The sequence below is a fragment of the Salarias fasciatus genome, chromosome 2 (genome assembly GCF_902148845.1).
Source record: "Salarias fasciatus chromosome 2, fSalaFa1.1, whole genome shotgun sequence".
Lineage (NCBI taxonomy): Eukaryota > Metazoa > Chordata > Actinopteri > Blenniiformes > Blenniidae > Salarias > Salarias fasciatus.
The window spans coordinates 24864290-24883404 of record NC_043746.1 but is presented as its reverse complement, the minus strand read 5'-3'; the positions used below and the strand labels follow the sequence as shown (position 1 = coordinate 24883404).

The window sequence follows — 19115 nt, the reverse complement described above, 5'->3', positions numbered from 1 at the left end:
GGCATATTATTTGTATGATTATGATTATTGTTGTTTCGATTATGATTTTATCCACTCATGGTATTTGTAATGCCAAACTCATAAGGCTTATGATACAATCTGATTAAACTCAAGGTAGAAATGTAATATGTTATGACCTTCTCAAGTATAGCAATAATTATTATTTTTTTCCACCGCAGTTTGTCTTTAACAACATGCTTAACGTGCATGATTTTGACTAAATTAAATATCTGAGATCTCCTTTAAAAAAAAAAGCTCGTCATCACTTCCGGTTGGGACTTCCGGTGCTGTGTAGCTAATGAGTGCTAGCTTGTCGTTTAGCCGCTCGGCGGGTTTCCGAGCGTTTCTGTGGCTTTTCACGGGACTTTAGAGCATCAGAAACAGGTCAGAGGTGAAAGTCCACCGCAGCTCTGAGTCCCAGCCTGAAAACACGCCACTGAAGTCATGACCGTGAGTCTCTATTTCGCTAATTTAGGCTTAAATGTTGCAGTTTAGCGCCTGACGTCCTGGCTAGCTTGCTGGATGGGAGTAGTTTCTCCACTTTTCAGAAAAATAACTTCTAATTTGTGTATATTCATGAACATTCAGATGCCACAGATACCACAGATTGTGTGAATGCGGCACTGGCAAGAGAAATGAGTTCAAAAAGTGGAAAATGTGTTGCAAGAGCAACATTACCCATCTTCAGTGCGTCATCGTAATAGCTCGTTTTAATCTTTTCTGAGGAAATCTGGTGCCTTCACATTCTGCTCATTTTAATCAATACCAATCTGCTCCCTGAAAGTTTACTGGTCTGTCGAATGTGGATATTTTGCGTTTCCTGCAGATGAACTGTGAACTAACAACTCCACTCACTGAAGTTGTATTAAACATTCATAAAATGGATCTAACAGGTCGTCTTAAATTTATTCAAGCCCATAAACACTTGCTACAGTACTGTAATTAAAATATATGAATAAAATATCGAGTTTATATTGCATTTTGAACATAAATAAATCGAGATATGAATTTTGGGCCGCGTTTTCCAGCCCTGTTTTCAGTGGTGCACTGTTTTACTTGCTGTCTATTCTGAACATAATAGATGATCGGTCTGTATCAGTTGGAAGCTCCACTCCTCATCATTTTCTCCTCTCTGTGACAGAAACACGAGTTTGAGGTGGAGATGACCTGTGAGGGATGTTCTGGAGCTGTAACCAGAGTCCTCAATAAACTGGGAGGTGAGAACATGGCTCCATCTCCTCCTCGTCTTCCTCATGATCGTGTGGAAGGATTTCAGACAGAACAGGGACGTTCCTACTGATGATGATTCGAAACACTGACCATGTCATGCCTGAATCAGTTACTGGTTTTGTACAAACTATCTTTCTCCTCCTCATGATATTTTGGCAGAACATAATTCATGGTCTCTCTTGCTTTGTCATCAGCATGAAAGAATCTCTAAACTCTGGCATCAGACTTGGTACCTGATACTGATTACATTGTTATTATTGACAGTTAAATAGAGTCATTATGAGATTCATTCAAACCTTAAACAGTCCACAACTATCAAATGTTAAATACCATTAATGATCACCACAATATCGCTATAGAGAGCTTGTAACTAGAAACATTTCCAACACACCTTAAAACTTGCAAAGAAATCTCAATATTTACTTTAATTACCCTGAAACCAAACGTCACAACATAATGTGGAAAAGTTGTGAAAGGAAGCTCAGTTTGTTCAGTGATGGACTCAGAATGGTCGTCTGCTTCCAAGAATGTTTGCAATTTAGTGCAGCGACTTTTCAGGAATCTTTTACTCATTTTTATAATAAAGCATTCTTGTTGACAACTGACCTCGACGTCCAAGTCTTAAAAGAAAACCTGACAGCTGCAGAGGCCACCAAATTAAGGCAGGATGGTCGTCTTTGTGCTGAAAAAAAATAAATAAAAAAAGAGTTACAGTGCGCTACAGCAGAAATCAAGAAAAGTATTTACACGCAATGATTTGTGTCTCATCTGTCAGCAGAAACACGGTTTAAAGCACAGTTTGAGTTTGTGTAATTTATTCACATCAACTGGAAAAACGAGCTGTGCAACTGACCGTAAAAATCCAGAGGAACTGATTCAAGTTTATGTTGTACGTTTGTATAAGAGCCTGAACGTGCCCCCTACAGGCCATCAGTGGGATTACTCTGCTTGCTCTGCATCGGTGAGCTTCCTGGAAATGAACGATTTGTCCGCGTATTTAACATTGGGAATATTTATTTGATTGTGCTTTCAGGGCTTGAGGTTATACATACAGTAATACAGAGAGAGAGAGAGAGAGAGTATTGTTCTTTGTGTATATGTGTGTGTGGTTCCATTTCAAAAACAACCATGGGTCTGAGTGTTGAGTCGGGCAGCGTCTCCTCAAGGTGAGAGGTTGTAGTTCCCGGATCGGCCGGGTGGCGTTTGATGCCAGTCCGTCTGGAGTCGCGGAGTGTGGCTGATCCAAACCGTCCACCGCTGCTGTGCTCCACTCTGGAAGGAATCTGTCTTTCTGCGTCTCACACACATGGTGCAGAATGCAACGAGCTGCTACAACATCTGGCATGACGGTGGCTTCCATGTCGTTCCGCCTCATCAGTCAGGTCCAGCGTCCTTCGCTAACTCCCGCGCTGAGCTCAGGCTGTGGCTGAAGCCGGCTCGCTCCAGTGATGGCGCCTCCTGCTTACTGTACGCTTCCATGAGCCACTTCCTCAGTGAGTCGGCAGTGTCTCCAATACACATGTACCTCTCTGGAGGACAGGAAGCCATCTGGGTGCACCTCTGCTGTTATGAACAGGTCGGAGTTTCAGAAAACTTAAACTTAAACTTAATCCACGTATCCTTCTTCAGGGTCGCAGGATGCTGGAGTCAATCCCAGCTTCTTATGGCCGAGTTGTTTTTTTTTTTAAACATATGTATTGAAATGGCAGATATTTTGCGAAAATAAAGACTAACTATAGAAAATGACTACAATTTCAACATAAAATCAATTTTAATGAAAACCTCAGGTGCAAATTAGATTAGATTAGAGCTTCCAATGGGCCAGTTTTGGCCCATGCGCCTTATGTTTGACACCCCTGGTTAAACGCATTGATTTTAAAACTCTGCTTTGAATACCGCCAGTGGTATGATGAGGAAAGTTGAAGTTTTCGGTTAAATAATATCAGACTTTAAATGCAACGACTTGAAATGTGCATAAATTGTGAGTATGTGAAGAGTATCTGATGAAAGTTATTTTTCATGCATTTCTGAAGGATAAAGACGTGAAGTGCAGCTTGTTAGCTGTAGTTAAGTGTTATAAAGCCACTGAAGCTCTTCTTATCAGGAGGAAACACAACTCCTTCATTATCAGGAAAACCTCCAGCTATATGCTCCTGGCAGTTATAGTGGTGTTCAGTAAAAGGGTTTGAGAACCTCAGCTTGAAATCCTTCTGATCTGAGTGGTCCCCTCTGTCCAGCAGGCAGTGTGAGATATGTTTATGTCCTGAAGCCTTCAAAAATGTGAGGAACTCAATAAGTTTATGGTTGTGATTTCACAGACGATTCTTGTATCCCGAACTAATAATGTCATCCCGTAGTTACATGAACTTAACACTATTGACACAGTTCTGTTTCTTCAAGTCAGGCCTGGAAATGCTCATTTCTCAACATTAATGCAGCGTCATATGAGGATGGCAATTTTGAGGCCATGTTAACACAACTTTGAAGTGAAAGCTCATGGTTTTTATTTTTCAATTTCAGAAAAGTTTGGAGATGGAGCTGGAGTTTTTTCAAAATGTTGGATTTTCCCCTGTTTTCAGGGCGTTTGAAAATTCCCACCTCCCCCAGTGGAGGATACGATAGGACAGAGATCACCATGACAACGTCATAAAGGCGTGACGTGTTCAGGAGACTCAGACCATGAAGTCAACTTTCAGTTTCGAGAGAATAGTGAAACCTTGAGCAGCTTCATATCCCACCAAAATTGTCAACCCACGCTTAAGTAACGTTCATATTTGTCCAAAGAAAAAAAGAAGTATTTGCACTAAAAAGGAAACTAACCACTGTTTACTCACATTAATGCTATTTACAGTGGGAACTCTGTCATGCTGGTGTCAGGAGAACAGCGTTAGTTCAATACTAATGAGGTGCGCCTTCTTATTCAGTAAACAGGAGTTTGTGTTATAGTGATTGTTATAGTGATTGCTTGGGCAGCGAAGTTACAGTTAGCCTGGAGAGACAGCAGCTGTGCATTTTTTTGTTTTTTTTTTTGTATAAAAACATTATGAGCTGCTTTGTTCAGAGTATTCAGTTACGATTGTTAAAACTAGCAGAGTTACTGTAACTTTCCTGCTTCCTGATGCTGGTTAATAGAACATGCTTCTTCTATGTATTCTGTCCATTTTCACATCAACTGCTGTTTTCAGTTCCTCCCAGACTCCCACAGATCTGCAGTTTGTGGTCCAAAACTCTTCGTACTTCCTCCAGACCTACTTCCTAAACCGTGTGTGTGTGTGTGTGTGTGTGTGTGTGTGTGTGTGTGTGTGTGTGTGTGTTGTGTGTTGTGTGTTGTGTGTTGTGTGTTGTGTGTTGTGTGTGTGTGTGTGTGTGTGTGTGTGTGTGTGTGGTTTTTGTGATCAGATGTGAAGTTTGAAATCGACCTGCCGAAGAAGCTGGTGTGGATCGAGTCGGACCGAGACGTTGACGTCCTCCTGGAGACGCTGAAGAAATGTGGGAAGGAGGTGAAATACAACGGCACCAAGTGAAGGAGGTCAGGTGACGATTTCGCAAACTCCTGTTTGCTTCTCTCGCTCACCTTTATTCACCTCAATCGCACAGAGACTAACCGGTGTCAAACATGTGGCATGCAGGCCCTAACTGGGCCACAGGATGACCTTAAAGACTGGAAACGCAGTTAATAACTTTTTCTGTGATTTTTTTTTTTGTGTGTTTTTTTTTATTGTTGATAAATTTCGGCAGAAATGTAACACAATATTGAACTTGTGTGTTTCAGATGGAGATTTTTCCTGGATTCTGTCCGAGCGGTACGGAGCAGCCCGACCGAGGTCACGTTAACAGAAAACCACCTCAACATGTTTTTATATGATGAAATGACACATAAACTAACTGGAAGTGAAATCAGAGGTGATCAGGTGTTTGTCTTTCTTTTCTCGTTCGACCCTGCGTCAGTATTACTTTCTGTAATGGTTGATTTCATGAAGCTGGAAAAGCAAAAGTAAAACTTCTCATACTTCAGACACAGAAACTCCTTCAAGTTTCAGTTTTGTTACGAGAATCAGAATCACACTGTAGAGATAGAAATGATCTTGATAGAATGTGAGAAGTACTTGAAATCTGCTCATCTCTATATTTCATCTTCAAACTTCACGAGACACTAAAAATCATTAAATTTCTTACTTTAAAGAATTTCACTCTTTTTTTATTTGTGTTGTAAACAGTCTTAGCGCTTAGTGAACATGCACCCAAAAATAAAGAGATCAATAAAGAACATCCCAGTGTTGTGTTTTTTCTTTGTTGTCATTTGTATGAGAACAGACAGGATGCACAATTCAAATGATCAGTTTATACAAGAAGAAAAAAACACCAATGGAAATATGTTTTAATGATAAATACATTTTTTAATATTGGAATTCCCTGCAAGCTTCTATTAAGGCTGGATTGTTCTGACATTGTTATTGACTGTACTACATTTTTGTTTGTTACAGATCTTCAGATGAAGTCTGATCCTATATTGATCACATGTTGTTGTAAACATTCAGCAAGAAATCAAAGTGAAAGTCAGAATGAAGGCAAAGGTCAGACTGGATGTCTGTGTGACAAAGAGAAACATATGGACAGTTTTTCTTAATTTCCTTTACAGAAAGCAACTAAATATTAATATTTACAAGAAGTTAGAAACATCACCAGTTTGTCGTCCATTTACGTGTAGTTTTAAAAGTGAAACCTGTGCTTTTTACTGAAATGAAAGCACAGAATGATGATTGATCGGTTCTCCTAGCAGCCGATCGGTGACTGATTACTCTCGTGATTCAGTTCAGTTCAGACAACTTTATTGATCCCACAGTGGTGAATTCATCTGTAGCTTCCCAGTCTACATTTACATTCATGTATGCATTCAGTAAATAACATAATGAATAAACAAATGATCCGTCTGTCAAGGAAATAATTTCACCATCGGACAGAGGGAGACGTCAGAGCAGATAAATAAATCCAGATAAGATAGGGATAAAGCACATAAGATAAACCCAAGGCAGCATAAAATAAACAGTATTATAAACAATAAATAGACAAGCAAAGTGATTCAAGTCATTTTAATAGGTGTGGTCTGTGTTTAGGAGCTGAACAGCAGAAGGAATGAAGGACTTTGAGCAACAACATTCCAAGATGTCGTTTCCACACACAAATGAGCAAAACACACACTAAAGAAGTCAAACAGGCCCTGGGGGCCTCAGCTCCATCCCACCGGAGCCTTTCAAACAATGTTACAACCAACAGGATCCCTGCAGTGAACTGGATAATGGAAGCATATTGAATTCACATGAGAAAAAAGAAGTTTGCTTTTCTGAATCAACTAGATATCTATTCCATAACATCAACATCTCACCGGTTTGTGGCTCACACTGAAGGAAGTTCTCTTTTTTACATCATGAACCTGTTTCTGTCTGCTCCTCTGGAATCACCATAGCAACCAGGATCTGCAGCTCATTGGTTGATTGGAGAGTTTAGTCTGTCTATGGGAACACTGTGATTGGTTGATTGGTTCCAGTTTACCCTCTGATTTCATCTTGGTGTGAAACACATCATCTTCTCTGAGAGACTAATCTGTACTCTGAGGTACAAGCAGCTCCTCTTCTTATTGCTGATATTAAACAAACTTACCGCTGCTTTTTAAGTAGTTTGATATGATCTTGAGAGTTTTTTCCCGCGCCGGTGTCTGTCTGCCCGACTTTGACCTTATCTCCATCTGCTCCCCTTACCTGTACCTGCAGGAACATGTTCAGAAACAACAGCGACTCCGAGCCGAGCGCCGCTTGTTGCTTCGTTCATCGGACTGGTTCAAGCACGCCGCAGACTGAAAGCTGAAAGCTCCCCGATTTGATCTCAGACTGAAAGAGTCGACGGCTGTGGATCAGATGTCTGCAAATGAAAGTCAGAACTTATCTCACCTTCCTGCCGCTCGTCCCCTGTAGATGAAGCAGGTGGTCGGCGACGGAGCTGCAGATAACGGCCTGCTGGAACACAACCACAGAAGAGAGGGACGAGAGTTCTCACCAAAACATTCACATCGCGCTCTGATCCGGCTCATTTACCTGTGATAAGAGGAATTGGCTCCTGTTTCCACTGGAAACGCTGCATTTTTCTAAGCCACTGAACAAACGGTATGGTGTAAACACAGCAGATCGTTTTCTGTGTCAATGGTTTTGTATGTTAAACTGTTTGGACTCCTCCATTCTAAACACAGCCAAAACACAACCAAAGCTGTGTTGTAAACGCTACTCGACCCACATTGCCAGCAAGCACCGGGTTAACGGGACTAGTTTTATGGTTGACCTTGGCTAAACGGAGTCCGCTAAGGTATCTAACGGGAGCTTCAACTCCAACAGAAAAAAACCTGAACTTTAAGCTGGTAAGCTAACTGGATGTCCATGAAACTCTCCACAGTGCCTGAATCAATCAAAGCGGAGACTGGACAAGACTGAGTACCGAAACAAAGAGTGCTGGTTTCCTTGAAGCTTTGAGGGGAGAAGGCGATGTCCCTCATCTACTGGGAGCCTGCTCTTTTGCTGACCGCTGGGAAAAGTTGGTGCTGTAAAGCCCCACACCACCGCAGTACAGGTAAGAGTTGGTAGCTTCTCTCCTGCGGGGCCAGTTGGGCCAAACCAATCTGCATGGGAACTGGGTCCAGGAGTGAAGACAGAGACTCTGCACCATGCAGCCAGCTATGGGTGAGGGCCCGAGTGAAGCCCAGTGGAGGGATTGCTCCTGCAGGTGCTCTCTGATTCAGTTGTCAATGCTACTGCTATGAGAGATGAGTGGTGCAGATCTGGTGGGCGCTCATGTTTCGCCAGCTCATCCTTCACATGGTCCTGGAGTCCTCGGTAGAAAACATTCTGTAGGCAGCTGTCGTTCCAACCACTTCCCACAGCCACTCCACGGCAAACTCGGCCACACTGCGACTCCCCCGGTGATTGATTGTGAGCTGATCTCCAGCGTCCCTGCCTCTCACTGGATGATCAACGTTCCTCTTCATGTCTTCAGTGACGGCTTGATAGGACTGGCAAACCGGCGACTGACTCTCTCACATAGCCATTCCTCAAGCCTTCTGCGGTCCACAAAGAAGCCCATTAAGGTTAAGATATCTGGGACCGATAGCTGACAGGGAGTCAGGAAGGCCTGGCAGGAACCTATTGGTCCCCAGCATATCACTCCAGTGTAGGTGCAGAAGGCTACCGGGGGCAAACCAGGTTATGGGGAATTGGGTTCATAGCAGCAGAGACAGAATCAGAACATCCAGGAGGGTGGGTTGGCAGGGCGGACATGTTGGAAATCTGTGCTGAGAGACGAGCAATCTGAAATATCAAAGTCTGTAGGACAGAATCATGCTGATCTCGCCTAGCTGCCAGTGAAGTGAAGAGTCTGGTTCCGCTCTGTGGTTGTGATCTGCTGAACTCATCCTGGCTGGATCGTACTGTTTACGTGGTAACAATGCAGAAGGAAGATGGAGACAAAAGTGTGTGTTTGAAACTCAGATTTATTGAAGACCACAGTCCTGAGTTGGGTGCCAGTGAATACAATTCCTTTAGGAAGGCAGAAAAAATCCTGGCAGAGCTGGGGCAAGTTCCAAGAGCCAAACATGCACGTTCAGAAAGATCCAAAAAAGCAGGCGGAGCAGGTTAGTGGCTGAGGCTGGCAGGTCGAGCAGGAAGGTTTGGTGACTGGGTTGACTCCAGATCCAGTGCTAGAGTGGAGTCGGTCTGCTGAAATAGACGCCCTCTTCATCAGGAAACTGATTTTCACTCCCAGTCGCACCTGAACACAACTGCAGTGACAGCCAGATCCAAAATTAAATACAGCCTCAGTGCCACCCACCTGAGTAGAGGAGAGAGACAAAAAACAAAAACCAGCAGCCCCTATGTGGCCGCAGCAGTGCAGTGTGCAACAAATCAATCACACTTCAGAGCTTATTTCCACCGTTCTTTGTTCATTCTTCACACTTTGACAGGATTTTCCATCTTTGTAAAACTGCTTCTGGTGCTGGGGGCTGGTCCTAGTCCTGATGCTGGTTCAGGTCCTGGTCCTGGTCCTTGTTCTGGTGCTGCCCCATTCTGCTGCACATGCAGACAGACCATTTTCTGTGGTGGGACTTGACAAGACCAGGATCAGCTTGGCCCTGGATGAAATCCTGTCATCAGTAATAACAATAAAGATGTCCGGTCTGGAGCTCTGCTTAATACTGATCTTCCCCATGCAGCAATCCTCAAGGCCTCACAGAAGGACTCAAAAGCAGGACAATAAGGCACACAGGTCTTGAACACTTTGACCAGAGCATCCTTGTCCTGAAACTGTTTTTTTTTTTTTTTTTTTTTTTTTTTTTTTGGGGGGGGGGAGTGAACGGGACAGAAGTAATGCTGTTTACATTTGTTTAAAATGATTATTTTTTTATTTAAATATTTTTTGCACTTTCGTTGCGTCCAGATGAGGCATTAGATCTTAATCTCATCAATTGGTTGGATTTGTAACTAAATTCCATCAGGAGTAAAACGACAGATCCGTGTGAAATGAATGGACTTTCCCTTGGATGCATTCCATTTTTAAACTGCACGATCCGGCGAGTTTTGGCGCCGCCAAGAGGGGGAAAGCCTTCAGTGCATTACGAGTGAACTATACACCGGCAGACGCCCGCTCTTGAAACCATCGCACCGCCAACAGTCACCGCGTCTTGATTGGCTGGCGCGACAAACTCGAGCAGTGATTGGCGGTTGAGTTACAAGGACTGACTCTGATTGGCTGGTGGTATTTGAGGGCGGGACGTGGCGCTCGGTACCGGAGCAGTACTCGTGCACGTTGTGGCGGAGCCGCTGATTCAAGGAGAAGAAACCGTCGTTTGTACCGCGTGTCTCTAACACCAGCTCCTCCGGTAAGTCCTGCTCCGGTCCCACCGATATGCTCAAAACCCCGAGCCGGTTAGCGAGCTCCTCCCGCCGCAGCTGTCCAGTAAATCAGGGCGCCGCTCCGGGATCCGTCTACTCCCCGGAGTGAAGCGCTTAGCTGCCGGGATCCGTCTACTCTCCGGATGGGCGATATTAGCGGTCGGTTGCTGTTACTAGCCCTCCCCAAAGTAGTGCATTTGATCCCATTTCAGTGGATATTTGGGATATCGTCGTTTGAAATATTCTTTCTGGCTTCAGTGGTTGATTTCTGCATTAAATAAAGCAGGTTTCAACGTAACCGTGTTCGTGTAGTTTCACTTTGGCTGGCCGGGAGTTAGACGCCTCCCGTGTGTAGCCTACTTTTAGCCCATTCAGTCGTGACCGGACGGATCTTGCGTTCCATTATTTAAGCATTCTCCACATTTCCCCACCCTTCTCGTAACTTTTCTCGTCGTGTGACTGGCGATCTGTTCTGATTCAAACCGCGGACCGGGTCTTTCTCGGCCGAGGAGAGCGGGCATCGTGGCCGGGGATCGGTCCGGGACACGTGCTGCAGGGCTGCCCCAGGGCCGGGAGCCGCTCCAGCTGACGCGGGGTTGTGTCCCCGCGGCCGGCGTGGCGTTTGGGCCCGGTTCCGATCTGGATGCAGATGTGAAGTTACAGCGGTGGTGCGGGTTGGTAGCGGCCGCCTTTCAGTGCGTGCAGGCCGGCCGGAGCCGCTGCTGCGGGCCCGGCCCCGGCTCCGGCCCGGCGTGGCCTTTTGTCTGAACGGTGTGTCCTCACCGTCACGTTATCCCGTTAGAACCGGACAGGGAAGCTGCTGGGCCTTTAGACGACCCGATAAACATACATTCAGCCTATATAGTGAGTTTTAGGACCAAATCTGACTAGTTTTAAATTAATTTGATGTCTCTGATGAATCAGGTTTCATATTTCTTTCTATCGGTGTCTGAAGCTCTTGTTCAAAGCTGGAAGAACTCATTTGAAATGATCGAATGCTCATGCTGTAACTAAAATTTATACAAGTGATGTTTGGATAGATCTTGATTGAGGTATTCTTTAATCATTGTGGGTTATTAAGTCGAACATGATGTGGAAACTAACCTAATCATCCTTTATGACATCCCTTAGGGGAATTCCTATTTCCACATTTACCCATCCTATTTCTAGGATCTAGTCGGCAGCCACACAAGGGTCCTCTGGGGAGGTGATGGAGGTCAAGGGTCATTTGCAGGGAGCCACAGTTGTGACCTGCCCACTGTGGCAATTGAACCTGCGATTTTCAATCCCCTGTCCCCTTCTGTAGCCTCCAGGCCTCAAAGGTCATTAACTCTGTGTCACAATACCAAAAAAGTAAAGAAAATCATGGCATTATAATTGGTATTAGCGTCAAAGACCTGTCTGTCACACCTCACAAGCTTTTATTAAAGCCATTAAGGTCATGTGTAATAAACTAAGTTAATCACAGTGCGATAACACTTTGAATGATGGCTGTGTAATCTGAAACAACACAGCAAAAGGCTGATATGGTGTTTTATAGTGTTGAAGTTTATTAAATAATAACATAGTGAGGTGTGAAACCTCTCAATATTAGTGTGAAAGCACAAAGCAGACTATCAATTGGGGAAAAATAGATTTTAAGTTTTTTAAACTGGTGACATGGTTGTCTGCAGCTTCCGTGATAAATAGAATATCTCCTGGTGTAGTAGCATGTGGTGTGAAATTCCTCTATCACAGCTTTCAGGTTGATTGACTGGTTGGTAGAAATAGTTTTGTGTTATTTCTGTGTGATAAAGCTGTTATGCAACCGTGTGTCTACTTGAAGCTACAGCTATTTCAGGTGAAAAACCACTATCCATACAGCAAATGAGCAATGGATAATCAGTTTTAACTCAAGCAGCCTGCATCCAGCTGCCTTTCAACTTTTTTCAGGCTATAGTGGGACAGTTGTTTCACAGATGATGTGTTCATATCACGAATCGGTACAGGACTCGAGGTTTTGTCTTATTTGTGTTGTGCTGACTCGACTTGAGTGTCCTCATCAGGCTGTGTGTGTGTGTGTGTGTGCCAGGACAGCAGATGGTGGGGGTTTGTGTGGACAGGTGTTTGAGACAGTCCGTTTAAGACGCGTCTTTATTTAACCTCGTCTTTGTCGCCTTTTTTTTTCTGCAGCTCTGTTAATCATGACGGAGGTTGTTACTTCAACCAGCCTCATGAGTTCACCTGAAACTAGCAGGGAGCAGATTCAAACGGTTCCCTCAGTGGTTCTAAATCAGACTGCTGGAAAGATGGTGGACTGTGGAAATGAGTTCAGTCTTCTACAGCGTGTTGGTAAAGTTAGCTCTCGATCAGGTGTTACAAGATATAAGTACGAAAATCAGATCATAAATCAGATTTCTCCAGTGGTTTGTCCGTTGGCTCAGTCGTGGTCACATAAGGTAGTTCTTCACAGAATGTATGGAACCTTGTTTCTGGGACTGCAGCCTCGAGGCGAAAGATTTCTATTTGGAATTCCCTTTTTTCAAGCTTTCAGGTTTTTCTTCATTTGTGTACTGGAACGTTCTTCTAACTGATCTGTTGAGCTCGTCGAACTCGACCGATCACCGCTGTCATGTTTTCGGTGCCGACGGCTCACACTCTGAAGAACTCCAAAAAATCAAACAGTAAAACCTAAGACATGCTTCAACAGACTCTCGCCCTTCTCTTCACCGTCAGCCCTGATGGGAGGCTGCCTGGGGGCAAAATGCTTCCAAATGCAGTCAAACATTTGAATATTTAGTAAAAGGATTCCTTGAAGGGTGTCCCAGGTTTTACTGGGCAGAGTAAGTCTTTAAAATTCTTTGTTAGACACCGTTCCTCAGATCAGACTCGTACCTCTCAGTGCAGGATTCCTCATATTTCAAGTCAGAAAACAAGTAAAGCTGTTCTGGTTCTCACGTGTTTTCAGATTTCCAATGTTATGTGACCCAGTGAACCTCCTGAATGTGTGTTGGGAATAGATGTGGCTTTAAATCAGGGATACCCAGACCCGATCCTGGAGGGTCACTGTCCTGCAGGTTGTAGATGCCTCCTGCTGGAAAGTGGAAACCTGTCATTGCATGTTGGGTAGGGATGGATGTCATTAAGAATTCATCAGGACAACTATTCATATCGATAGTATTATCAGTGTTACTGTTTTTCTTTCTTATTTAATAAAAATAAAACATATAAAGGAAAATTAATCATTGTTTTGAGTAAATCACCTTTGTGCAGCAACAACTATTTGTGAGCAGTACGAGGGGAGGCTTTTGGGTATTTAACTTTTTTTTCTGTCCAGATTTTTAAAAGATGTTGGTCCTCTGCAGTAATTCAAAAGGAGCATTTGTTTGTTGGTGGATGAACTGTGTGGAAGTCCAACATGTCGATCAATGCATCCAGTGAAAAGAGCTGGATGATGGAAATGCTGTGCTGTGCTTCAAAATGGCTTAATTCTCATTCATGAGCGCGCTGTGCTGAACAGACGAGTCAGCGCTTTTATGTACTCATTGATCTCTATTGGGGGTGAAATATCAGTTTCCTGTGACTGATTAGAACATTTAAAAGAAATCTGTCCAGCAGATGAATCCACTCGTCATTCATCCATTCGGTATTGATCGGCTGTTTTGAAGCCTCGCTGCAGGGCTTTCCGTCTTTTATATCCTCACTGAGCGTTTCGTCTTCCTACTCGTTGCTCCTACAGAGATTTCCAGGTGACCAAAGAAATGGTGATGGAGAAGCCAAGTGCCCAGCTGGTCGGGCGAGAGTTTGTCCGACAGTACTACACACTCCTGAACCAGGCTCCTGACTACCTGCACAGGTACGACTCTGTGACTGGCCGGTGCCCTCCTGCTGCTCACAAACACGACGTCTTGTCACCATACCTCTAGAGGAGCTGTGAACGCTGTTTTCTGCCTGCTCAGGTTCTACGGGAAGAACTCGTCCTACGTGCACGGAGGTCTGGATGGCAACGGCAAACCGGTGGAGGCTGTTTATGGACAGTCGGTGAGTCACGGTTCAAGGGGAGACATTGTTGAGCGGTACCTGGAACCCAGGAGACGAGTTCTCGTAGCGAGATTGAGCCTAAACAGTAGAAATGTTGAAGGAAACGGTGATGAAGTCAAATATGAGTCCACAAAGACTGAATCCAGTGGGGATCCTCCGACGGGCCCGTCTCTTTATTGATCCGCCTGTGTGTGTTTGCAGGAGATCCACAAGCGTGTGATGGCCCTGAGCTTCAGAGACTGTCACACCAAGATCCGACACGTGGACGCTCACGCCACGCTGAACGAGGGCGTGGTGGTGCAGGTGATGGGCGAGCTGTCCAACAACATGCAGCCCATGAGGAAGTTCATGCAGACCTTCGTGCTGGCGCCTGAGGTGGGTCCGCCATGGCGGTTCGGAGGGGTGGGGGTCTCTGGGGGTCTTTGTGTCTCCAGCAGCTCAGACTTTAACCCGCTTTGTTTCTTGTGCCTTCAGGGAACGGTCGCCAACAAGTTCTACGTCCACAACGACGTGTTTCGCTACCAGGACGAGGTGTTCGGGGACTCCGACTCCGAACCCCCCGAAGGTAAGGCGCGCGCTCGTTCAGTGTCTTCAGCGCCTTTCAGTTCCCAAGACTAAAACAAAAAAGGATAGAGTCTAAACTAGGCGGGTGTGTGTTGTTGTAGAGTCTGAGGATGAGGTGGAGGAGCTGGAGGACAGGGTCCCGTCTCCCGACGCCGCTGCAGAGGACTCGGCTCCTTTCTACGAGCCCGCAGCCAGGTGAGAGCGACACACACACGTGCACTCTCACACTCATGCACACACACTCGGCCCGTCTCACGCTCCTCCCCCCTCGTGCTGCAGCTCGGAGCCGGCGGTTCCCGGGGACGAGGAGGAGGTGGCGGTGAGCCCTGAGCCGGAGCCGGAGGCGGAGAAGGACGGCGAGGCGTCCGCCGAGCTGAAAGCAGAGGCCGTGGTGGACGCGCCCGCCGACACACAGACCGCCGAGGACCAGACAGAGAAAAGCCCCGCCTCCTCTGCAGCCCCGCCCACCACAGAGGCCACACCCACACCCTCCGAGCCCGCCCAGGAGGAGAACAGGGTGAGAGTGTGTCTGTGTGTAGAGGGGGAGGGGTTTAAACAGGAAGTGGGCTCTGACCGCTCCCTCCGTCCCTGCAGCCGTTCTCCTGGGCGTCGGTCACCTCCAAGAACCTCCCCCCCAGCGGCCCCGCCCCCGTCTCAGGACTCTCCCCACACGTCGTCAAAGCCACGCCCACGGCGCCGGTACGTCGCTTCCCGCTTCCTTCACTTGTTAAAGTCTGAGTGGGAGACGGCGCCGCCTGCTGGAGAGTCTGACAGCCTGTTGTGTTTCCTGGTCAGCCCCGGGTGGAGGTGAAGTCCGAGTCCCAGACGGCAGCGCAGAGGCCACAGAGAGACCCGAGACCCAGAGAACAGAGGCCAGGAGGCCCGCCGCTGGTGCACAGAGGACCCAGACCAGGTACACACACACACACACACACACACACACGCACACACACACACACCCCTGCAGGTCAGAGCTGTGTGTGTGTGCTCACTGCTTCGTTGCTGCCTCCAGGCCGGGAGGGCGAGCCGGGCGAGTCGGAGGGCCGCAGGGTGGTCCGCTACCCCGACGCCCACCAGCTGTTCGTGGGAAACGTCCCGCACGACGTGGACAAGAGCGAGCTGAAGGAGTTCTTTGAGCGTGAGTGGCCCTCGCCCAGCCGCAGCCCGAGTCCACATGTCGGCGTGCTCGGTGTCTGACCCCTGACCTCTGACCTCTGACCCTCCCTCAGAGTACGGCACCGTGCTGGAGCTCCGGATCAACAGCGGAGGGAAGCTGCCCAACTTCGGCTTCGTGGTGTTTGACGACTCGGAGCCCGTCCAGAAGATCCTCAGCAACAGGGTAGGAAGCTCTGCGGAGTGTCGGTGGGGGTGGGGGTCTCTGGGGGTCTCGGATCAGGTTCTATTCACCGTTCCATCGTCAATTTCACCGTTTCATTTGACGTCACTGCTCCTCTCTCCTTACAGCCAATCAAGTTCCGAGGCGACGTCCGCCTGAACGTGGAGGAGAAGAAGACCCGGTCGGCCCGCGAGGGCGACAGGCGGGACCCGAGGCCCCGCGGCGGCCCCAGCGGCCCCGGCGGACCCCGGGAGCGAGGGGTGGGCGGCGGCGGGCCCCGCGGTCCCCCCACCCGCGGAGGCATGGCACAGAAACCCAGCTTCGGATCCGGGCGGGGCGCCGGGCCCAACGAGGGCCGCTACTCGGCGCCGCGCCAGTGAGGGCCCGGGGGGCCCCGAAGCCCAAGTCGGTGCCCGTGTGAGCCGCAGCAGCTGATTGGACGAGGGTCGGCGAGGAGGAAGAGCCGGCGGGACGTCCGGGCGCCACCCCCAAACGATAAAGTCATAGTTAATATTAATGGTTTAACGACCCGCCTCCTCCTCCCGACCGTCTCCCAGCCGTTTCCATGGCAACTGTCCCAGGTTACAGCCGCTCCTCTTCGTCCTCTCCATCCTCCTCCTCTGTCACAGGTTTTATCTGGACTTTTGTCTTCTTTTTGTCGTTTTTCATGCCGAACTTGAATTTACTAGGAAAACGAGTGGAAACACGCCGACACAGCAGAGAAAAAGGGTGAAAACTACTTGAATCGGGGCTGAACACCCACCGTTGAGGTTGTTTCTTTTTTTTTTTTTTTTTTTTCTGTTTTTTTTTTTTTCGCGTTCTCTCTCCCTGTTTCTTAAAGGAACGTGTACTTTACTGCTTGGGCAATCCTGTGTATTGCTGCGCTCGATCAGTCTTCTGGTTTTTATGGGATCCGGTCCGGAGCCGAGCCGTAGTGGTTTTATTTGTGTGAATGGAGCATGTTTCCACAGCGTGTCTCAGACCTGACGAGTCATCATGTTTCAAAGTGAGAGAACTAAATTAAAGTGATTTACTGTTTTAACCCCTGTCTGCTTCCTTCCTCCGGAGCTGTTGTCATTTGTTTTTGAACAAATCTTGGAAAAAATACTCAACACTCAAAAACTGAAACACATTTGAAGTCTAATAAAACTAAACTACGAGATACAATTCAGAATACAAACCATAGTTTAAGATCATATTTAAATTTGACTGTACATCTGTAAATTTGCATTACAAGTGGATTTACTTATGTTTACTGTGTTCAATATAAATTTACTTATTCTATAAGGACAGCTTTTTTACTGCAAGTCTTTGTTTTTTTTTTTTTATCAAAAGAAATGTGTGTTAAAGAATATCTCATTCTAAGGTGTCAAATTTGTTGAAAATTAAAAAAAATAAGTAAATCAGATACTGAGACATTTTCTTTGCTGAAGTAAAATAAAAAGGTGAATGAATTAAGCTGTTATAATAAAACTAATCTGTTTGAAACAATAAAATTATGTAACAGATTTTGGATATGTACTTCATCATCAAATTGTATAAATACGGTAATTGCAGAGTAATTCAGTAATTTTCTAAAACTTGGTACTTCATGGAATTAAAGGAATAAATTAAGTGTTTGGAATCTGGTCAAAACTTTAAAAAAAAAATTGAATAATGGAGTAAAAAAAAAAATTCAATACTAACAGATATTTTAACTGGAGAAAAAAACTCACCTTGTTAATCCAGAATTTAAAAAAATGTGATGATTAACTCAGGAAGGAGGAAAACTTTCTCACACTCTCGCGCGCACACACACACACACACACAGCGTCAGTGAGGAGTGCCAGCTGCTGCTCTTTGCTCTTTTTAATGGTTTTTGGATGGTTACACAGAGTCGAGTGAGAAGATCGGACCGCCACCTCGACACAGTTCAAAAACAGGTAAAGAGAGTTTGTTCAGAAAAGCTTTCCTCGTTAATAGAATTAGTAGTAGACATATTTCAATAAATATTTCGATATATACAGATACAGCAGAAACGGTACATTCTTTTTTTTTTTAATAATTTCTCTTCAAATTGCTTCACTTTTTTTTGTACAAGCCAAAATATCTGCCATTTATTAATCTTCATGCAAAATATTGTTTCTCAGATTACTGAAAAATAAAAAGGATCTGCTGAACTTTTTTTTTTTTTTTTTTTTTGCCTTTTTCTGAGTTTTTTTTTTAAATGGTCCTGCTCTCTCGGGTCAAAGTGCCGCCAACCACACGGACGCACGAGAGAAGCAAGTAAAGCAAAAAGTAAGGCCATTCCACCGTGTGCAAAGGAAAGAAGGACAGAAACAGGAGGAAGAGGAGGAGCAGGACGGTCACCCCCCCCGCCTCCTCCCCCTCCCCCTCTTCCTCGGAGCATCGGCTTGTACAATACAGACAATAAAATACAAGAGAATCAAAGAAAACCCCCCACAGTCCAGCCAGTTTCAGCCTGGGACCCACACAGGATTAATACCATGAGTATGATACACAGCAGGGGGGGGGGGGGGGGGGGGGGGGGGGGCAGGAAGGCGGAGTCCAATGGGTGCATGATATGCTCACAGATGCTTTTTTTAAACCTCTTTTTTTTTGTTGCATATTCGACGTTATGGCACAAACTAGAATACAAACTTCCTGTTTCCTTTTTTTTTTTTTTTTTTACATTTGGCACTGATCGTTTCTTCCCGCTGAGAGCTGCAGTTCCGCAGGCCGCCTGCAGGAGTCGCCAACGTTTCAGTCTGCAGCGCAAACCCCTCGAAATAATAATAAGACGTGAGGATCTGCCGGGAAACATCCAGTTTAAAAAGACACACGTTTTTTTTTTTTTTTTTTTTTTTTTTACACAGCAAAATGAACACACACAAAAAAAACCCCCATCAAATCTTTTTCAACAGATCAAACCCGTTCTTCAGTCTGTTGGTTCAGATTTTAAACTCAGCTGCTCGCAGGTTTTAACCTGAACTCTGAACTCCAGAGTTTTAGTTACTGTGGGAAGATTCACTTCAAAATGTTTATACCAAGAAGTG

General features: G+C 45.7%; 2 protein-coding genes across 4 annotated transcripts; both read left to right on the top strand.

Annotated features, from left to right (window-relative positions):
- Window positions 1-282: 282 nt before the first annotated feature.
- atox1 (antioxidant 1 copper chaperone) lies at window positions 283-5499 on the top strand. Of its 2 annotated transcripts, none has more exons than XM_030102083.1 (4): window positions 283-450; window positions 1142-1217; window positions 4630-4759; window positions 5003-5499. In XM_030102083.1, exons 1-3 carry the CDS (start codon window positions 445-447, stop codon window positions 4752-4754), a joined length of 207 nt encoding a protein of 68 aa, XP_029957943.1. In that variant the 5' UTR covers window positions 283-444; the 3' UTR covers window positions 4755-4759; window positions 5003-5499. The 2 variants fall into 2 exon arrangements, with proteins under 2 accessions (XP_029957943.1, XP_029957952.1); XM_030102092.1 differs by having other exon boundaries at window positions 4630-4764.
- A 4535-nt stretch (window positions 5500-10034) lies between these two features.
- g3bp1 (GTPase activating protein (SH3 domain) binding protein 1) lies at window positions 10035-17237 on the top strand. Of its 2 annotated transcripts, XM_030101930.1 has the most exons (12): window positions 10035-10147; window positions 13879-13995; window positions 14099-14180; window positions 14382-14555; window positions 14655-14745; window positions 14846-14939; window positions 15024-15261; window positions 15339-15443; window positions 15540-15657; window positions 15757-15882; window positions 15974-16083; window positions 16209-17191. In XM_030101930.1, the coding sequence occupies exons 2-12, from the start codon at window positions 13901-13903 to the stop codon at window positions 16458-16460; spliced, it is 1485 nt and encodes a 494-aa protein (XP_029957790.1). In that variant the 5' UTR covers window positions 10035-10147; window positions 13879-13900; the 3' UTR covers window positions 16461-17191. The 2 variants fall into 2 exon arrangements, with proteins under 2 accessions (XP_029957790.1, XP_029957784.1); XM_030101924.1 differs by having other exon boundaries at window positions 15540-15882; window positions 16209-17237.
- Window positions 17238-19115: the final 1878 nt, after the last annotated feature.

Coding starts and splice junctions, on each gene's coding strand:
- g3bp1 (XM_030101924.1), top strand. CDS start 13,901: ATGGTGATGGAGAAGCCAAGTGCCCAGCTGGTCGGGCGAGAGTTTGTC. Junction 14,556..14,654: donor CCTTCGTGCTGGCGCCTGAG/GTGGGTCCGCCA, acceptor TTGTGCCTTCAG/GGAACGGTCGCCAACAAGTT. Junction 16,084..16,208: donor AGAAGATCCTCAGCAACAGG/GTAGGAAGCTCT, acceptor CTCTCCTTACAG/CCAATCAAGTTCCGAGGCGA.
- atox1 (XM_030102083.1), top strand. Junction 1,218..4,629: donor AGTCCTCAATAAACTGGGAG/GTGAGAACATGG, acceptor TTTTGTGATCAG/ATGTGAAGTTTGAAATCGAC.